The sequence below is a fragment of the Gymnoscopelus braueri genome, assembly GCF_963280865.1.
Source record: "Gymnoscopelus braueri genome assembly, chromosome: 22".
NCBI classification, from domain to species: Eukaryota; Metazoa; Chordata; class Actinopteri; order Myctophiformes; family Myctophidae; genus Gymnoscopelus; species Gymnoscopelus braueri.
Genome location: NC_137624.1, coordinates 37,116,710 through 37,138,882, shown reverse-complemented (window position 1 = coordinate 37,138,882; position 22,173 = coordinate 37,116,710). Strand labels below are relative to the sequence as shown.

The 22,173-nt window shown below is 41.9% G+C and overlaps 1 protein-coding gene across 1 annotated transcript in view; it reads left to right on the top strand.

Moving 5' to 3' along the window:
* dcc (DCC netrin 1 receptor) overlaps positions 1 to 22,173 on the top strand; it is a gene marked incomplete at its 5' end in the record, with an annotated part of 117,141 nt that overhangs the window by 42,822 nt on the left and 52,146 nt on the right. Inside the window, 6 exons of the mRNA XM_080420334.1 lie at positions 2,899 to 3,032; positions 6,148 to 6,492; positions 8,842 to 8,992; positions 9,565 to 9,701; positions 15,366 to 15,520; positions 15,982 to 16,102. Of these exons, the coding sequence (XP_080276460.1) occupies positions 2,899 to 3,032; positions 6,148 to 6,492; positions 8,842 to 8,992; positions 9,565 to 9,701; positions 15,366 to 15,520; positions 15,982 to 16,102 (1,043 nt within the window). The remainder of the gene's footprint in view (positions 1 to 2,898; positions 3,033 to 6,147; positions 6,493 to 8,841; positions 8,993 to 9,564; positions 9,702 to 15,365; positions 15,521 to 15,981; positions 16,103 to 22,173) is intronic.

The following is a 22,173-nucleotide window of genomic DNA, read 5'->3' as shown; positions in this document are numbered from 1 at the left end:
GATGAGTGATATGTGTCACAATCATGTTATGCTGTTGAAGTTGTCACTTCCTTATGTCCCCTTGGCTGGATGGTAAATGCAAGAAGGTCTGACAGAAGACTCAGTCCACACGTAAGTGTCGTAGCAAAAGTGATATCCTTTACTGAGATATCCAGAAGGAAGAACAGGTGGTCAATCCAGTAGTTGGAGCAATAGAGAAAAAAATGCCTTAAAGTACTGAAAGTACACTTTCATGTTTTCAAAATGTATAAATCATTTGAAAATAGCAGATCTACAAGCTCACGATGCGACGCGTTGTGAGCTTGTAGAACGGCTATTTTCAAATAGCCAAAGTCTATATAGAGCTGAAGTGGGTAATGTTTTGTAATAATAATCAAAATGTACAAAGTAACTAGTAATTAAAAGTTTTCAAATAATTGTAGTGGAGTAAAAGCATAATATTTGCCTCGAGTAGAAGTAAAAGTATTGAAAATTGGAAAGTAAAAATACCTCAAAATTGTACTTACAGTAAGTACAGTCCCTGAGTAAATGTACTTATAGTTACTTACACCACTGCTCGCAGGACTGTCTTATCGCTTCTCAATAATATCAGGGGAAAGTACATTACATCACCAGGGGGAAATACTTTATATCACATCACCATGCCCTCCGGTTAAGATCAGCCGTCAATTATAATGACTGCATTACGTTTCACATCATATTCTATCTAACAGATAGGATATGATATCCCGGCGTGAACAGTTCCTCGCGAGGCATAATGAAATACTTTCTAACTCAGTCAGTTCAGGGTTCATTTGCAGGTTATAACCTCACTCATGGGTCCAATTAGCCCTAGAATGGCTGTGATCTTACATACATTTCACGTATTCCTAATACACGGCCATGGATCGGTCCTCTCCCCGCCCGTTTAGCAGACTGCTCCGGGCGACATAAAACTTCACAGACAGAGTGTACTCGCCCAATAATGAATTCCTGCCACTTGGAGTCAGATATTGTCCTCTAGTGTCATATCCATTTCAAAATTTACACTGACAACATTCTCTGTCAGCGACGGGGACCATAGACTGTAAAAATGAATGGACAGAGTGACGCAATTGGTTTCTACAGACCGTACATGAAGCCGATTTTTCAGCTATTTGAAATCCGCCATCTTTAATATATACAAAAAAGCAACCGGAAATCAATCCCTAAATGAATGCTATCGGTTGGGTAGCTTGTCAATCAAGAGCGGGGGCGGGGAATGAATGCTATTGGTTGTGTAGCTTGTCAATCAAATCATTCGCCCCTCCTAGAGCATAACCTACTTTATCGTCAATTTCAAAATAAATCGGACCATAATTTACCAAAATGCATATCATGATGATTGAAAGAAGACTTTAAACTAGCGACTGGAAGCATATGGTATTTATGATTGTGTTTATTAAGGTAAGAAAAACAAGTCTAAAGTTTGTCAAAAACCACCCACTTTGCATTGAGAGAAATTCTTTCTGACACCAGCAGGGGTAAAACAGCGAAACTACAGGCAATTCATATGAACTGTCACTTGAACTCACTTCCTATATGGACTCAACTTCAGAACAGGAAGCTGCACCCTTGGGCCGGACCCGAAATGACTGCTGGACTGAACATATGAAAACTTCCCTTGGGAACAGTCTGTGTTTGGGAAGCACAAACGTATGGGGCACACAATAGACAGGTGCGTTGTGATTGGTGTGGGCGGTACTGTAATTAATCACACCACCTGTCAATTGTGTGCCCCATACGTTTGTGCTTCCCAAAGGACGTTTAGACATGTTCAGTCCTGCACTCATTTCTGGCCCCTCGCCCGGAGAGAATGTCATCCGTGTGAAGCTTGTGGAAAAGTGGAGATATTTTACTAAACACACATTTTCTGCTAGAGCTTTCAAATGAATATGAAACTAGAGGACAATATCTGACTCCAAGTCTCAGGAATTCATTATTGGGTGAGTACACAGGCAGCGCTGTGAAGTTTTATGCGGCGGGGATAGGACTTATATCTATGGCTGTGTATTTGGAATACATTAAATTCTAGAGCTGGGGCCCAATATGTTTGACCTTCTATGTGTTTAATATTTCCCTCATAAGGTTAACGATGACCATAGGAAAAACATCTCCACTATGCTGTTATATTATATCGTCGCTGTTGGGCAGAAACCCTTATCTCCATATTTTTACTTTTTATGTTTTTTTCGTAAATTAATTCCCTACTTCGTCATACTACAGTGTCACACACAAGTAGCACAAATAGGTGTAGAAGAAAAGAGAAGGTCTGTTTGCAGGCCCTGGATGGGATGGAGGGGTGAGAGAGGAGAGGAGAGTTAGAATATAATTTAATAGAATATCATTCAATAGAATATATAGAATATAATTTAACTAGAACAAATACTGTGCCTGAAGAAACAGTGTGGGCTCACTCAATGTAAAGATAATATGTTTGGCAGAAATTATATTTGAGAGGCATGCACCTTAAAAAATACAAAGAGTGGGGCGGCAGTGGCTCAGGGGTAGAGTGGCTGGGTAGAGTGAACTGGAAAACCGCAAGGTTCCCAGTTCGATCCCGGGCTGGGGCGCTCCCCCAGTGTTAGTGTCAGAGAAGTGTCCTTGAGCGAGACGCTGAACCCCTAATTGCTCGATGAGCGGGTTGCTGCCTTGCATGGTTTCCTCCGCCATCGGTGTATGAATGGGTGAATGGCACAACCAATGTAAAGTGCTTTGGATAAAAGCGCTATATAAATTTACCATTTACCATTTGTTTATTGTCTGTTTTAATTTTAATTTAATCTAATTAAATTTTACTCTGCTGTATTCTATTCTATGTGACTGTGCTCTACACCAATACATTATGTTATTTCCTACTCTACTGTATTCTATTAACAGACCACATCAGGAGGTCCAGAGGCCGTTTCCGGATCACCAGAGACCGGATCCGGACCAGGGAAGGTACCAGTGCCTGGTCTCCCTGGATGGAGTGGGAACTGTGGTCAGTCGCACTGCAAGAGTCACCGTGAAGAGTGAGTTTATTCTATTCTATTATGTGCTATTGTGCTCTATTGGATTACATTCTATTACATTATATTGCCTAAAGCAACTGCAGATGAATGGCTGTGTGGTGTGTTTGTGTGGGAGGAGAGAGAGAGAGAGGAGAGAGAGAGAGAGAGAGAGAGAGAGAGAGACACACACAGAGAGAGAGACCCTTCTCTCTATATATTTTTCCATTTGTCTTTCTCGCCCTCTCTCCCACCAATAAATCCAACCAATCATGGACAAGTATTCCCTGAAGACCTGTTCAAATTAATTAGAGAGAGGAGAGGAGGGGAGAGCTCCCCTCTCCTCTCCTCTCCTCTCCTCTCCTCTCCTCTCCTCTCCTATCTTTCGATTCTTGCTGACTAAGTCTTAAACGTCAGTTCGGGTGAACTGGTGAAGTGAAAGAATCGTGAAAGAGAGAGAGAGAGAGAGAGAGAGAGAGAGAGAGAGAGAGAGAGAGAGAGAGAGAGAGAGAGAGAGAGAGAGAGAGAGAGAGAGAGAGAGAGAGAGAGAGAGAGAGAGAGAGAGAGAGAGAGAGAGAGAGAAGTTATATCCGATGCTAATCACCTTTGTGCTTGGAGAATGTGCTGAGTCAGAAGTGTGCACACACACACACACACACACACACACACACACACACACACACCCCGATGCATTTTGATTATTAGTGTAGTTGCCACAGTAACCACAGTATCGTGACTCCATGTAGTATTATTATTATTATTATTATTATTATTATTATTATTATTACACTTATTATTATTGCTATTATTACCATTATTATAGTCACTGAAGTTTATTATGCTACTTCTCGCTTAGGAAAAACCAATATGATTATGGTTGGTTTATGGTTTGTGAGAAACCATAAAACCTTAAAAGGTTTAAGGTTTTATGGCTCACAAACCATAAGAGATACAGTAAGCACACTTAATAATTACATCGACTGGTCTCATGCTGGTGCTATAACAGCCCACTTTACATCTTTCACCTTCAAAGCTGCTGCAAGTGATATTTTCTTGTTGAAAGTGTTAAATGGACAATAGACAAAATTGGAACTATAAAATTTAAGTTGACAATTCTGTTGATTGGATAAAATTGGCAACCCACTTGAAAATGTATTTTCTGCTCACTAAAGAACTGAAGAAACAGGGAGACCCCTGTTACTGAGCAATCGCTATAGCAATGTTATCAGTTATATATACAAGTCCATACCCAGTGAAGTGCGCAGGCAAAGGTATTTGCGACCCACGCGCGTTTCGTCGCGTGTTTTGTCGCGTATATATATATATATATATATATATGTATATATATATATACTCTACGTTTTGAACTATGAGTCAAAGTCCCTTGGATTCGTTGGATCATGACATTTCTACCTGTATTGGCCCTCTAATTCCTGTCTAACTCACTTTTCTGCCATTTCAAATTATCTTCAATACCCACTTTATCCTCCTGCAGATTTACAAAATTATTCTTACGAGATCAATGGAGTAATGTGATAAGGGTCCCTGAGCAGGACACTTAACCCATAACTGCTCCCCGAGTGCTATCACTGATAGCGCACAAAGCTCCTAACATTGTTATATAAGACGGGTAAATGCCGAGGACAAATTTCACACTGTATGTGCAAATATACATTGACAAAAGATACCCCAAAGGAGAACCGGCAATGTGTGAGTGATAATTCTGTGTATCAGATATAATTGTATTCCAAGGCAACGTCGCTCTTCCATGGCCATGGCACATTGGGCAGAGAGGGAGAGAGCGTATAAGATTGCACTGGCTTACGTATCTTTATACGAACCACCATTTGATGAGATTTAGACTCTCAGATCCAAGACTAGAATATTTTGTCATCGTTGGTCCATTTGGTTACCAACTCTCCATCATTTAGCTGGGGACCACCTGGAACCCTCTCAAGGACCACTGGTGGTCCCTGGACCACTGGTTGAGAACCACTGTCTTAGGCAATGGCATCTGGCACTGTGATTGGTGTTATAATCATAACGCCCAAACCACACTTACAGTATGCATAATGTAACGGGTAGCGCAGGTGTTTTAGGGATAAGGCTGATGTCCAAAGATAGCAACTTTTGCACGGAACGCCCCTTGCGCAATGTGAAATCCCCAAATAGTGGATTTAGCCACTTCTTGGCTAAAATAGGGCCCATTTGTCTCTCTTCCTCCTCCCTCTGCCCCCCACACTCTCTCTCTCTCTCTCTTCCTCTATGATTTGGGAAGAACCCACTATTTGTGCTGATGTCGGATCTCCCTATACAGACGAGTGACATCACATAACAAAAAACGATGCCTAGGAATGATTTGTGCTTGTCCCTAGCTGGCCATATAAAGCGGACTGCCCGTAATTGCCGGGGTTACTGCTTTGACAACGCGTCGCAGACATTGTATGACTGTGTGTTGACACTGACACTGCCCATCCCAATTTGAACTTTTTATAGTAGATATCTCAAAAGTTTTATTTGCTATACTCCTCCCACAGCTTTGCTGACACATGCAGACAAATGAACGATTTCATCGTGAATGATGTGCTCGTATTTTTCTAAGCGATAGCTTTCATAGTTTAATCTAAATTACAAACTGTAAGAAGTACAGGCACCACGCTTGGTATAAAGGTGTCCCAAAGTCCCAAACCTCATAAAATGTGATACACAGGATTTCGTAGCCATCTGATAAAAAAAACTGCTTTTACCATTTGGCTATAACTGGCTTCTAAAGTTTGTGGTAGGGGCTTATTTGACCCCCACCCCCACAGAAAAAAATGGGAAAAAAAGAATGAGGGTCTTCTGTGGAGTCCAGTGCCTTTTGATTTTGACCCATGGGGGCCACTTAAATCCACAATCTATTCCAGAAATAGTCTAGTTATTATTAATTAAGTAATTAAGAGAAAATTGAATGAGGAAACCAAATAGTAAAGCATTTTTTCTCTTCTCTTCTCTTCTCTTCTCTTCTCTTCTCTTCTCTTCTCTTCTCTTCTCTTCTCTTCTCTTCTCTTCTCTTCTCTTCTCTTCTCTTCTTTTCTCTTCTCTTCTCTTCTCTTCTCTTCTCTTCTCTTCTCTTCTCCTCTCCTCTTCTCTTCTCTAGCTCCTCTCCTCCTCTCCTACGTCTCCGATGCCTCTCTCTCGTCGTACGTTGACGACACTGCCATCCTCCGATGCCTCGTCAGCCAATCGGCTAGCCCCGTGTCCGTGCGCTGGCAGAGGTGGAGTGTCCGCGGAGATGATGCCCCATCCCCTTTGCCCACCGAGCTTGACTCCACCCCCTTGACCCTGGACCCCAAAGCCCGCCTGGTGGTCCTGCCATCTGGAATGCTTCAGGTGTCCCGGGTTCGACACGAGGATGCCGGCAGATACCGCTGCCTGGCGGAGGCTAATGCTAACGCAAATGCTAACGCCGGAAAGACGGAGGTGGAGTTACGGGTGCTTGCTGGTGAGTACATTTACAAGGACTTGTACTTTCTAGGACCATTGGATATTTCGCATTCGCATGCGCATTCCTAAGCCAATCATTTGATGACCGGCAGCGGTTCCGGTAGGAGACACAAAGAGTCTCCTTTGTGTCTCCTATACCGGAACCGCTGCCAACCGGTCCGTTGGTCATACAATTATTGGCTTAGGAATGCGACAAAAACTAAAACATATCCATGAATTCAAGTCTCCATGGGGTGACTAATTGATAGAAAAAAAATATTTTTGGGGGTGAACTATCCCTTTAAAGAAATATAATCCCAAAATCTGCAACTGAAGCTTGTTTTAAAACAAAAGCGTATACAGTCTGGCCTCTATGCACAAATTGCAAGGTATCCCAATTCAGATTGAATCAACTTTTAAAATACCTCAGTTTTTTTTAATTAAAGACAGCTTGTCTTCAGACTAGGGGGTCCCGGGACCACTTGACAGACATTGTGATTAGTGTGAACGCTGCGTACCGTCCCCAAGAACGGAACGGTGTTCCGTACTCCGTTACGCCTGGAAGAGGCTGTCTGGAGTACGATTCATGCGTATTCAGGTACGGTACGGTAGGCTGCAATGTGAAAGCCATCCGTACCAAAACATGGAAGTGGACTGCCATTCATATATCATTATATATCATTGTATAATGTGAGTGACGTATTATGTTACCTAAATAAGAAAAAGAGGTTGCACAGGGTTTTCTGAGTGGAGTGCTAGACCCAAAATCCATACATATTAAAAGTAGGAATTGAAAAAAATCCCAAAGAGGTAGCACATCCAACATTTCAAATCAATGGACAAGATACTCACATTTTCACATTCTTTTATTGGCACGAACCAATGAACGAAACGCTTACGCGTTTCGGCTATGAGCTTTCATCAGAGCATTCATATCACATAAATTCAATTCACTTTATACAAAAAGTCAGAGTTTACCTACAGCTGCAATCTCAAATCAATCACCAAGGTCCAATCACTTGTATGCAAGAACAATCACTGACTAATTAGAATCCTGTCTCTCATCATCTACAGCCTTCCAAAAATCACCCCGCAGAACCCTCACTCAGACCAATTGTCTCTCTCACTGAACCATTAGCAAAATATGTTGATTTCTTTTTGAAAGACTTCGTGAAGGATCTGCCCGCCTACCTTGGAGACACAAAATATGTACTTTAACTGTCTGAGTATTTGCACTTTGAAACAGAACACAATATTGGTCTCTCTTGATGTTGAAATTTGATATGGTTGCATTCCTCATGAAGATGCTTTGAATGCGGCTGCCTATTGCTTGTCCAAGAGAGAAACAACACAGGTAAAATAATACATATCAAAAGTAGGAATTGAAAAAATCCTAAAGAAGTAGCACATCCAAAATTTCAAATCAATGGAGGACAAAGTACTCACATTTCCAAAATGTGTGTGCCAATCTTTTTATTGCCGTGTTTAATACATTTAGTTTTTCTTTTAACAAAAACATTTTTTTTAGTGGCTGCCACTTTTGTTGTTTTGCCAGTTTTATATTATGCCAATGTTTTATGAACTAGTCCATAATCGGATTTCCACCGACCGTCCATCTGGACGGACGACTACAGATCACATAGAACCACAGCGTTGCCACAGAGAAAATGCTAATATTCAGTGCATATTTGGGAAAAGTGAAAAGTCAACCTCCCCACTCCCTGCATATGCCAATGGTTAATGCCCATGTACATATTCAGATCGTTCATTTTTAGTAGGATGCGTGTTCCACCCCACTACACACTATGTTGGACACTGCTTACCATGGTATAATAAGATGCATTACCGGCTATGGATCACTTGCCCTTCATTGCACTCCGTATGCTTAAGTCAGCTGGCCATCCATAAGTGCCCGTAGGCTGTTCCATTGCTAAATGTTCATCTATAAATTATAGGTCAGCTCCCCTTTTACATTTTAGTTCATAACTATTACATGAAAGCCATCTTAGGATCTGAGGACTACTTACATGAATCAGTACCCAGAGAATCTATACTGAGTTTGGGAAAAGAGCCTTCATGTACCTGTCCCTGGAATGAACTAGAAACTAAAACTAAAACTAAAACTCTGAAACAGCAGGCTTTTTTTTTTTGGCTGACAGGCTTTGAGGCGAAGACTATGTTTTCGTGAGTCTGTCTGTCTGTCGGTCTGTCTGTCGGTCTGTCTGTCGGTCTGTCTATGAGCAGCTAATCTCAGGCATGGACCAATCAATCAGCATGGAACTTTGCACACACGCTAGTAACAGTTGTAGTGGTATCATTAATTGTACTTATATTACCAATTAACCAATCACATCACTACCCTTCGTAGAACCGGGTGTGACCAGAAGTCTGCAGTTCCTCCAGCGGCCAATCAGAACTTCAGCTCGCCTCGGCTCGGACGTTGTTCTGGAATGCTCCGCCTCTGGTTTCCCCACGCCTTCCTTCCATTGGCTGAAGGGAGACGAGGTCATCGGGAGCAGGTTTGTCTGGATTTGCCAGTGGTGGACAGTAACGAAGTACATTTACTTGAGTACTCTACTTAAGTACGAGTATCTGTACTTTACATGAGTATTTGTATTTTTGGATACTTCAATGACTAATATTGTACTTTTACCCCACTACATTTCTAGGAAGGGAAAAAGTACATTATGAATTAAACACAAGCCCTATTTCAAATACAGTGCAAGTAGCAGTTCTACAACCTCACAAGCTCACAACATAGATCTGCTATTTTCACTGTTACTGATATTTTTGTAATGTGCTGTATTTTTTTTAAAGCAAGTACTCCTGTATTTTAACTCAATTACAAATTTGACAGAGCAACGTTCACTTGTAGTTGAGTAATATATGACCAGAAGTATACTTACCCAACATTGTCTCTTCTCTTCTCTTCTCTTCTCTTCTCTTCTCTTCTCTTCTCTTCTCTTCTCTTCTCTTCTCTTCTCTTCTCTTCTCTTCTCTTCTCTTCTCTTCTCTTCTCTTCTCTTCTCTTCTCTTCTCTTCTCTTCTCTTCTCTTCTCTTCTCTTCTCTTCATCTCTCTCTCTCTCTCAGGTCTAAAAAATATGTGTTGCTAGGCGGAAGCAACCTCCTCATCTCCACGGTAACGGTCGACGATGGCGACGCGTACACGTGTGTTGCGACCAACAGGAACAAGAATATTTCCTCGTCCTGTCGTCTGGACGTTATGGGTGAGACACATAAACACACTCTCTCTAGAGGCCTTCATATTTTTTGGGGGTGAGACACATAAACACACTCTCTCTAGAGCTCTTCATATTTTTTGGGGGGTGAGACACATAAACACACTCTGGAGGTCTTCATATTTTTTGGGGGTGAGACACATAAACACACTCTGGAGGTCTTCATATTTTTTTGGGGTGAGACATAAATACACTCTGGAGGCCTTCAAATTTAACTGGAGGCCCTTAAACGTAATTAAATTTGACTGGTAATTAAATTAGGTCCTTCACTTAATTGATGTCCTCTCGGTTCAGTGGCTGCCCTTAAAGTTATGAACGCATATCCATCTTCTGCCCCTCTGCCTGTGCTTTGAGGTCATTAAATGTGACTTATTATTATTATTATTATTATTATTAACAAAAAAAAATAAAAAAGGTTCTGCTAGTGATAAGAGGCAGAATAGAGAGAGATGATAACATGCAGCAAAGAGCCTCAGGTTGTATTCGAACCCGGACTATAGCCTTATTTATGTGTTACGTCAGTGGCTCTCAACCTTTTATGGATCAGGGCCCACTTAAAAGCCTCAAAGTGGTCAGATGGAAATGGCTGCCGTGTTAAGTGGTCAGATGGGTGGGCTACGTGCATTTTCAAAGCATGTTATCGTTATGATCAATCAATCGATTGTGTTCCAGCTTGGATGCGTCATCCCAAAACCTATACCGCTTGTGCAAGGACGCGCTGTGATTGACCAGTAGCCACTTTGAGTGGCAGTTGGGGCAAACCAGACCCATAGAGAGAGAGAGTTATGACACGGTTTGATCTCGCCGCAAAGCGGGCCGCTATGGGCTGTAGTTCCAAACGTTGGAACTATCTCTTTGAGATAGAACGAGCATTTCCGCATTCCATTCTTACAATGGGAGTCAACGCTAGTGTCTCATATCAGATCACACTGGGGCAAACGCTCTCGCCAAAACACAAACACGATTTACGATTCTGTGCCTATCGGTGCATAACTCGAGTGGCGCTGAGTCGGCTCAAGCGAACTTCGCAACGTTCGGCGCGGCAACTCGCTCGCTTTAGCCCACTCGGTGGTGCCTCTCGTGGCTCAAGTTCGCTTGAGACGGCGCGCCTCGGTCGCGGTCAAAAACTATTCGGTTGTTCAGACGTGACGTTGCGCCCCGCTAGAATAACTTCCGGGTCCCAGTGTGTATTTTCCCAATATGCGCAGTGTTGTGTCCCTCACCGTTTTAACAGATCTGAGACTAAAATAACGACTAAAGTGTCATTCTACCGCTTTCCTGGCAACGACAAAAAGAAGAGGAAATCGTTTTTTGTTTTTTTTTACATCTACAGTATATATAAATATATATATATATATAAATATAAAAATATATATTATAATGTTAATAATAATAATAAATAAATACAAATATAAATATATGTATTAGCCTACTTTTTACTGTCTATGATATTAGCATTAAGACCCTTATTAACCCTCAATGGTTCATTTCTGAAAAAGGAGGTTATTGTAAAAAGATTTATGGTTTCCAACATGTTTGTTTACAATGAAGAGTGGACGGCGCTGGTGCCTTTTGGACCCGGACGTGACGTCGGACTACAAAATGACGTCAGACTTAAGAACCGAATACTTTATCGGCCCAAAAAATAGCCCATAGTTGTTGTAGGCAGAGGCACTTCCGCGTTGGTCACAGAAGCGGGCCGTGGTTATAGCACTGGCGGTATAGGCTTTAGTATGTCATTTCGGGGGTCCTTGACCTGAAAAAGTTTGAGAACCACTGATGTAGCACCATAGGTTTAAAAAAAAATAACTGTTAGGATTTAGAAGACATTTTGTAGAATCCGCCTCAGGTCTTACCAGGTGAGCCAATGCCTCTTTCACTGATTTTGTGGTTGGTCTGAGATTTACCTACTGTACATTAGCTATGAATTTCATTGGTGGTGGTACTTGAAAAGATTTATATTGGAATATAATTGAATTCTCTTTTTCTTACTCAGACTCAACTGTTTACTTTGACTAGAGATGTTTAACTTTGAATGGAGATGTTTAAATCGAATTTGATTAGAAGTCTTTATATTGGACTGAAGGTGCTTGAGTTTCACATTAGGTGGTTGATTTCAAATTGAGGTCTGCACAGAGGTCGTTGAACTTGAACTTAAATTAGTTTATTAAATTTGGTTTAAGGTCCTCTCCTCTCCTCTCCTCCTCTCCTCTCCTCTCCTCTCCTCTCCTCTCCTCTCCTCTCCTCTCCTCTCCTCTCCTTTCCTCTCCTCTCCGACTCCTTTCCTCACAAGTGTTTTTGGATTAAGTTGATAATCTCCTCTGTAATCCTGGATTACAGAAGAGATTATCTGACAAACAGACGTGTTAGCTTGATTTGATTTGTGCGCAAAGGGTAGAGAAAGAGATAAGGAGAGAGAGAGAGAGAGAAAGAGAGAGAGAGAGAGACAGACAGACATTTAATGAGGTAGTTAGCACAAAGTTAACACATTAGCATTGTCATGCTACTTATGTAGTACTACTTATACAAGTTAAGTACTACTACTACTGCTACTGCTACTGCTGCTGCTACTGCTGCAACTGCTACAAGTACTACTGAATATGAGTCCTTCCTTACTAATGCAAAAAAAAAAAAAGTGGAACATTATGACTACAGTTCACACATATTTACATTTGCTCCAAAATATTACTATTGGTTTATAAATCATTGAATAAAGCATTGTGCTTACATCATGGACCATCCAGCCCACTCAGCTTGTCTGGGTCAGGTCTGATTTCTGAACCCAGAGTCACAACTAAACGTGAGAGAAGTAGCAGTGTTCAGTTTATATGCACCGCATAGTATCTGGAACAAACTCCCCCAAAAAACTGCAAGTCTGCTACAACTCTTAGTACTTTTAAATCAAACGCCTGAAGACATGCTGCTGGCTTTTTACTAAGGTTTGTGATAAGTGTCTCTTATTCTCTAATTCTTCAGTTTTACTTTAACTTAGTCTATGTTTTAATTTTATTTGAATATCCTTTTTATAATGAGTTTATTTTGCACTGCCTTAATGCTCTGTGTCTTAAAGGGAAACGTTCACGATATTGAACCTAGATCCCTTTGATCTGATGTGAGGAAATCATATATTCAGTATAGTGTTTCTTCTGTGTTGTATTTCCACCATGATCTCACGTCAGGACAACGGAATTTAGCTTCAAAATTGGCAAAACTTCCGGTTATTAGTGTAATGCCTTAATGCTTTGTGTAAATCACTACTATTACTACTACTACGACTACATTTAGTTTCACGTGAATGGAGGATGTCAGTTGGTTCTATAGGAGATCGCTAGCAATGCTTTTAGACTCTTATGGCCCTGATATATCTCGCCTTATACCCTTTCTGCCTTTTTGGCATTTTTGACTATTTTGAAAAACATTTTAAAATATTTCAAAATAGTTAAAATAGCCAATCTACAAGCTCACAAGCTCACAATGTGTGTCACCTCTTCAGACTCCACCTCGGCCCGTGACACTTGCCCTAGCCTTGACGACCTTGCAGGCTTATGCAAAGGCTAAAATGTAATTTAGATGTCTACATAGACAGATGCCAGGTCAGACCTGGTATCCTATAGTGTGTATAGTTTCAATGTACAGGCAGATGATAGGGTCTTGGTTTACTTTTGTATTAGTTTATTATTAGATTCTTGGTTTACTTATGTATTAGGTTATTATTAGATTCTTGGTTTACTTATGTATTAGGTTATTATTACTATTTCTATGCATTTGATGCATTATCTGTGTGTTGTTTAAAAAGTTTTTCAAAATAGTAAAAAATGCAGTGGTGCGCAAGATATGGGGCCCCAGTCTTGCTATATGGAAGTATGTGATGGACATTATGTGATGTTTCCATGGTTAGTTGGACGTGATGCGATATGACACCGCTCAATCACCTTGGCCACTGATGCGGTTTCACCCATAAAGCTGCCCAGGGCAGACATAATACTCACGCACGCACACATGCACGCAATGGTGTAAAGTAACTAAGTACATTTTACTCAAGTACTGTACGTAAAATCGTAAATACACTTTGGAGGTATTTTTTCTTTACTGGAGTATTTCTAATTTTCGGTACTTTTACTTCTACTCCACTGCATCTCAGAGGCAAATATTATACTTTTACTCCACTACAATGATTAGAAAACTTTAGTAACTAGTTACTTTGCAGATATAAATTATTATATTATAAAACTACATTAACCACTTTAGCCCTATTTTATACGTAGGCTATTTGAAAATAGCCGATCTACAAGCTCACAACGTGTCGCATCGCGACATATTGTGAGCTTGTAGATCTGCTATTTTCACTTTTACTTTTGGTACTTTAAGTATATTTTGATGCCAATACTTTTGTACTTTTACTCAAGTAACATTTTGAACACAGGCCTTTTACTTGTAACAGAGTATTTTTATATTGTGGTATTGCTACCTTTACTTAAGTAAAATATCGGAGTACTTCTTCCACCACTGCACGCACGCACGCACAGGCATGCACGCACGCGTGCGCACATGCATGCACGCACACGCGCACGCGCATGCACACACACACACACGAGCACAGTAAGTGCTCACGTACTATAGCTGCAGTATATCGTTGCTGCTGGGTGGAAACCTCATATGTCCGAAAATGTTACTTTTCAGGATTAAAACGTGACACGTTTTGAGTTTGTAGATCGGCTGTCTTTTGTGTGACACTGTAGTATGAGGAAGTGGGGCATTAATTTACGGGAAAAAAAACATAAAAAGTAAAAACTACAGAGATACAAGGTTTCTCTGTATGTGCCCGTTACACACCCCCGGCCAATCACGTGACCAGGTCCAATCTTCATTACATCTAATTGGTTGGTAATTGGAAGCGTCCCCTTTGACTTTACACAGGGAGGTTCAGGATTAGCATCATCCTTCATGCTTTATTTCTGAGGACATGGAGAGGGGCTTTTTATGTGGGTAGTAGTAGCGGTAGCAGTAGCAATACAGTGCTTTTACAATGTGTGTTACAGTATGTTCACACACACACACACACACACACACGCACACACGCACACACACGCACACACACGCACACACGCACACACACACACACACGTCTAGGAACCCCCAAAATCACAAATACTGTATTTGGCTGCAGACCCTCATCTGAAAACATGTTGTGTTAAAACATTTCAAAATTATTCCAAATTATTAAATCATTTTCAATATTTCTCTACATCTTTGGATCAGATCTATAAGCTCACGATCGTGTCGGATCAGCTATCTTCGGATATCCAAAGTATAATATAGGGTTAAAGTGGTTAAACCGATTTTGATGCTATAGTAACACATTTTGCTGAGGACCCCCTGGAACCCCCCTCAAGGACCCCTGGGAGTCCCTCCGGACCTCACTTTGAGAACCACTGCATTAACAAACCAACGGTGCAGGCAACGTGCAAATGTACTCTCATTGGGAGCAGTTGGGGGTTCAGTGTCTTGTTCAAGGACACTTCCCCACAAAGACAAGGGGAGCAGGAGATCGAACCGGGGAACATTTCCGTTCCCAAACGGGGTGCGTTTGTAAATATCTCATAGATTCAGTTGTAAATAATTTTCTTTCTCTCTCTCTCTCCATCTCTCCAGTCCCACCGCAGTTCCTCTCATATCCTAGCAACACGTTCGCCTCCGTTGCGTCCGATGTGGAACTGGAGTGCGGCGCGGTTGGCAACCCGGCGCCACGCGTTCATTGGCTGAAAAACGGGGAGGAAGTCATCCCCAGCGACTACTTTCAGATCCTGGTGAGTAATAGTCGTAATCTAGATGCGTCTCACTTTTCTGTTTTACTGCACAATATGGGTACATTCTTTCATTATGTTAATACAAGCAGTCAGATACATATTGAACTTTGTATTTTGAAATTGCTGTGATGTATGTATTATCACTCTATTCTTGACATAAATGTCTTAACATTGAATTAAAAAAAGGTCACTGCTCCCGGAAATAATTGTAACTCGTTATGTCACGTCGCTGGATCAATGCAGAGTCGTGCACGGCCTACGATGCATCGTAGAATCAATTATTTCCCACACCTCTAGCAGTAGTAGTGGCAGCGGTAGCATTACTTGTATTAGTAGTAATATAAGGCAGCACTCCATTGAAGCTAAGCTAAGCTTAGTATTGCGTGCTGATTAATCTGATATGAAAACTAATGCTAATATTCTCTCCCTCCATCGCTCCATCCCCCTCTGTCGTTCAATAGGATGGAAGCAATCTCCACATCCTGGGTTTGGTCCAATCAGACGAGGGCTTCTACCAGTGCGTGGCGGAGAATGAGGCGGGCGACGCCGTGGCAACGGCCCAGCTCCTCCTCCGAGAACCTGGTACAACCACTGATAGTACACACTACTCATAGTATATATATATACTATATATACAACTGGTACAACCACTGATAGTACACACTACTCATAGTATATATACACTATATATACCTGGTACAACCACTGATAGTACACACTACTCATAGTATATATATATACTATATATACAACTGGTACAACCACTGATAGCACACACTACTCATAGTATATATATATACTATATATACAACTGGTACAACCACTGATAGTACACACTACTCATAGTATATATACACTATATATACCTGGTACAACCACTGATAGTGCACAGTACTCATATACTATATACACAGTACTCATAGTATACACTATATATACCTGGTACAACCACTGATAGTGCACAGTACTCATGGTATACACAATACAATACAATACACACACGCACACACGCACACACACACACGCACACACACACACACACACACACACACACACACACACACACACACACACACACACACACACACACACACACACACACACACACACACACACACACACACACACACACACACACACACACACACCACTCATAGTACATAATACTCAATCTATATGCACCAAGCACCACGCACCACTCTCACCACTCCGCTAACAAACAAACAATTTGGTTGGTTCACAAGCCTCAAGCCCGTACTGTCGGTGCATCTGCCTTGTTGAGGTAATGAGGACAGTGGACGGTGACACTCTCCATGGTTTACTCCTGGCAGTATGCTGAACTGTTGGATTTTACTCTAGGACAGTGACACTGTCCATGGCCCTGAGTTTATGCTGAACAGGCGCTGGCGGTCAAGGACCCATTAGCTGAGAGAGAGATGAAGCAAGGACCCCCACTACATATTGCATAAAATTGTGTCGCATAGATAGCTTCATAGGCTTGTTTGACAGCACTATCATAAGCATCGTGGAAATACATGTTTTTGTTAGTTATTCTCAAACATTAACCAGTTGAACCATCAATACTTAGTAAACTTGTACATGAGCTTCTCTCTTTCCCTCTACACCAAACCTATTTTTCAGCTGATGTTATCCTCAGAATAGGGATGCCAAATCTTTGCAAACAAAGATTTGGCGGCTCCCCTGTGGTAACTCCGAGGACCCCCTAGGGGTCCCGGACCACCTGTTGAAGACCCCTGCTCTAGCACCATGGGTTTACTCGTGGGTTTATGCTGAGCAAGGTGCTGGGTTTACTCTAGCACCACGGACAGAGACATTGGCCATGGTGCTGAGTTTATGCTGAAGAGGGGCTGGGTTCACTGTAGCACCACGGACAGGGACACTGTCCATGGGCTGAGTTTACTCATGGGTGTATGTATGTTGAACAGGTGCTGGGTTCCAGTGTTGATTTCGGCGACTAAAACTATGACGAAAAATGTTCGTCGACTACCTTTTTTCACTGACGAAAACTAAATAAAAACGAAGCTATGATGACCAAAACTAAGACTAAATATATTGACAATTTCGTCAACAAATAAAAACTAGACTAAAATGTTAGGGAGGGACTAGTGGAGGAGAGATCCAGTAGAACTAAAAGACAAGTCATTTTATGCCTGGTTGCTCTCAGGTGTTGCGCTCTGAAAATAGCAGATCTACAAGCTCACAACGCGTTGCAGCGCAACGCGTTGTGAGCTTGTAGATCGTCTATTTTCAGCACGCAACCAAGTGTAAATTCAGCCATTACGACGCCATCAAGGCACCGCCAAAATACATTTTAGTCGACTAAATCAATTCGATTTAGCCGGCTATTCTTATGATATTTAGTCGACTAAAACTAGACTAACAGTAAAACATTTCAGATGACTAAAAGATGACTAAAACTAAACTGGAAAAAAAAACGGAATCAAAATTTGCTGATGACGGATGCTAGGGTTCATGTGTTTAAGAGTAATGCAAACACACCATTTTAATTGATTTTCTTTCGTAGACTGTAGACTAACACAAAATAAATGGCTACAGGACCAAGTGAAATTAATAGCCTACTAACATTATTCAAAATGTTTGTTGGAGGCTATATTACTGAACACTAGGCCTATTTTAGCATCAGTCACCAAAGCAGTCTTAATTTCTCCTGCAGAATTTCACAAGCATAATGACAAGATGCTATATGAAGTAACTAACTCGCCATGACTACGAATGTCTCACACTTGAAGAAACTGCACATTAATAATATGTTCACTAATAGAAACGGAACATTAAATCCAACTAATTTGTTTAGCGCTGTTGGCTACATTTCCTAAGCAATGTAAACCAAAATAACACTCAGAAAGACAGAGTCATAGCCATTAACTTGATCATCATTAAACTTGATTGCAATTCATTATTTTTGTGTGAGGTGGTGCAATTTAACATCAAATAAAACTCATAGTTGCTTGTCCCTACAGTACTTTTTAGTTCCCTTCACAGAATACGAGTTTGGCCAAAGTGGAGACTTCAAACTAATGCTAAGGTTTCTTGACAGCAGGCCAGCAACGGTAGAACATTAGGTTATGTTGTAACCTTTGTTCTCTCAGTGAACAGACTATCTCTCCACTGTTACACTTTCCAAATGTATGGGGATTGACCCCACCTGGGTCAGGTGATGTAACTGAATGTTCTCCGTTGTATTGCTATAAGGCAACAGTGCCAGCCACTGTGTCAGCACTGTGACAGCTGTGAAAAGCACACTCTGTGGGGGGCCAGTTCAGAGCCACCAGGACCAGATTGACATTCTCCACCCCCCGCTCACTGAGGAAGGGGTCGTAGAAGACTGAATGAGGAAAGGTGAACAGGGCGAGCGCCCCCATGAGGAGGGTCATCTCTGCCCTGAGGGAAAACGTTGTCAACGTAGACTGCGGCTACTATGATGTCGGTTCTGATCAGCACATCATGGTCTTGTTGGCGCGGCAGGAAGAGCTGGGAGAGCAAGGCAAACTGCCTTCAGCTCCGACACATCCATGTGCTGTTCTGCCTCGGGCCCATTTAGCGACCGCTCCATCTAGTGACCGCTGACTGACTCCCCAGCCTTCCAGCGACACATCTGCTGACACCAGCTGGCATAGAAACGCTGGTACGGCACCTCACACCCATGCATGGGATAAGCCCACAAAGCCTTTGGTTGACTGACGCTGTGGGTGACCAAGAGCCAGTGGGACCATCTGGACTGGACAAGGTCCATGAGGAAAATACATAGCAAAGGACATCGGGTCAGACTCGAACCTGGGCCAGCTGCCATGATAGGGTACTTATGCTGTCCCAGGTAAGCAGACACCTCCAGCTGAGTGTCGCCCATAACATTGGAGAGGCAGGACCAGATGGCCTGCTCCCTCTCCGTGCCATTTCAGTTGCCATTGTTGGCTGTTCTGGGGCCTACTATAGCTCCCAGGAACCGACTCTTGCCATATACAGGTGTGTGTTGTATCATGGCGACACAGCTGCTCCGCATGCGAAGATGAGCCAGGGATTGTTGCCAGGACTGCATTCATGCACCTTTTAAACAGTGCAGTGCAGTGGCAGTGGCTCAGGGGCAGAGTGGCCGGTAGAGCGGCCGGATGGCAACCGCAAGGTTCCCAGTTCGTTCCCGGGCTCCCCCAGAGTTAGTGTCGAAGTGTCCTTGAGCAAGACGCTGAACCCCTAATTGCTCCCGATGAGCAGGTTGGTGCCTTGCATGGTTTCCTCCGCCATCGGTGTATGAATGTGTGTGTGAATGGGTGAATGTAATGCACAATCTATGTAAAGCGCTTTGGATAAAAGCGCTGTATAAATGCACCATTTACCATTTATCCCTATGGCCGAAGGGGAGGTGTCAAACTTGTTGTTCCTGCCCTTGATCCGAACCTCAGATCACTGACCTTCTCAGATTCTCAGGTTCTCTGATGGTAGGTGTCTTCGAGGTCGATATCGCTGCAAATTATAGTCACATCCGCTGACAGACTGCCACACCCTTGAACCAACCAGTTAGCATCCTGCATGCGTTTCAGGTTCGGAGATACTTAATAATGCGAGACAAGGCATAGAGTATGATTCAAACTCACAACTTATCAGAGCATAACCACCGCTGCGGGTGAAATGTCTGCTGCCAGACTACACAACAGCCAGACTGCACCCAGACACTTTAGTGACTCATCATCACCAGTGGTGGAAAGTAACCAAGTATTTACTTAAGTACTGGACTTAATCACAATTTTGAGGTATTTGTACTTTTGAGTATTTCAAATTTCCAATACTTTTACTTCTACTCCACTACATGTCAGAGGCAATCTCCACTACAATTATTTGAAAACTTTAGTTACTAGTTACTTTGAAGATTTTGATTATTATTACAAAACATACATTAACCACTTCAGCCCTATATACATTTCGGCCCAAAAATGTAGTGCTTTTTCCACCAATGCTCATCACAATACATTCTGTGGAGCCCTATACTCAAGCGTCCACTGGCACAGCAAACAGACCCCTGGGCGCATGTGGCATTTGAGTGTCCCGGACAGTATTATAGCAGGGCGGTGTGTAGCATGGCAAAGTGTCACATTCCTTCACGTCCATGTAAATCAGTGGTTCCCAAACTTTGTAGCTCGAGACCCAAAAGAGAAATAGTCTCCCCGGGACCCAAGCTAGATGTCTGCTATTTTCACCACTTTTTAAAAGTATTTTTTCCCCTCTAATTAATAGATTTGAAAAATAAAACAATCTTTTTTATGGAATTCTTTTGAAAAACCTTGAATTTTGTTTAACTATGAAAAATGTTGAATATTTTGAAAATCTTTTGAAATAATGATAATGAAAAACAAAATGCAGGAAACAAAGAAATAAAGTGGATATTTACTCGTGACCCATACATTTTTTTCCGCGACCCACAAATGGGTCCCTAACACAGTGTTTGGTAAACAATGATGTAAATTATTTAAAAAAATTCACCCAGTTCCCTTTTTCTTTCCCATGTCACGGCTGTGTCATTTGGTCACCCTCGTTCCACCTTGTTGCTACTGAGCCTCTCTCTAAAACAAATGCACACATATTAGGCCTATATTATTGGCTGGCTTTTGCAAATGACCTATTTCAAATCAAATGGCAAATGACACATTGAACTTATACATGATAGGGCTAAATTAAATGCATGGCCTATTCAGCAAAGTAGCTGAATAAGTCATTATCATTGCTTAACCTGTCCAACGTGTATTTCCAGCGATATAAATCAACTAGAAAGGGGCATATCTCTGCCGGGTGGCCAACCCAGGGATTTTCCACTGCATAATATCTATAGTATTGGCTCTACCCTTGTGTTTTACTTTTCCATTAGGCCAAGGGTTCCCATTTCAGGCCGCGACCCCCCAAAATAATCATATTTAAACTGGGGACCCCCCACCCTGACAAGCTCTTGGGTGCTTGAATTGTAGGCATTACATTTAGTTTGACTCGGTTCCACAGATAAATATTGTGAAAATAGCCGATCTACAAGCTCTACGAGCGTGTAGATCGTTGTTTAGTTTGTTTACTGTTGAGTGAGAAAACAATGTTACACATTAAGCTAATCAGCTGGGGAGTGGGGACCCCCAAAATGATTTAGGGACAGTTTGGGAACCACTGCATTAGACCAAAGTACCTGGTAAGAGGCAGAACGGGGTAGGGTTAGGGTTGTCATTGAGTGTGACATTGGCAGGGATGATATGTGGCATTGCATCAACCCAAAAAGCATGTACAGTAGCCTATGTTGGACATGCACTTACATATTGTAAACATTGTGTGGTAAAATGACCGGGTATGTCATGGCGGGATTGTGTTGATTAGAATACTGTACGTGTAGACATAGCCGATCTATACACGCATGTATATTATACATGCGTTGATAATGTTTTTTTGGGATGAGGTGTTTTAAAGCTTCTGGCCTTTGATAGTGGCAACATTTGAGTAGCAGAGCTCAAAGAGTTACAGAGAGGTGGGAATGAATGCAAGTGTCTGGCGGCGTAGAGGCATTCGATGGGAGAAATTATATTATTGCTTGTAACGATGTTACATCATTGTCTTCTTCACAGCATGAATAAGTACCAGGGGGCATG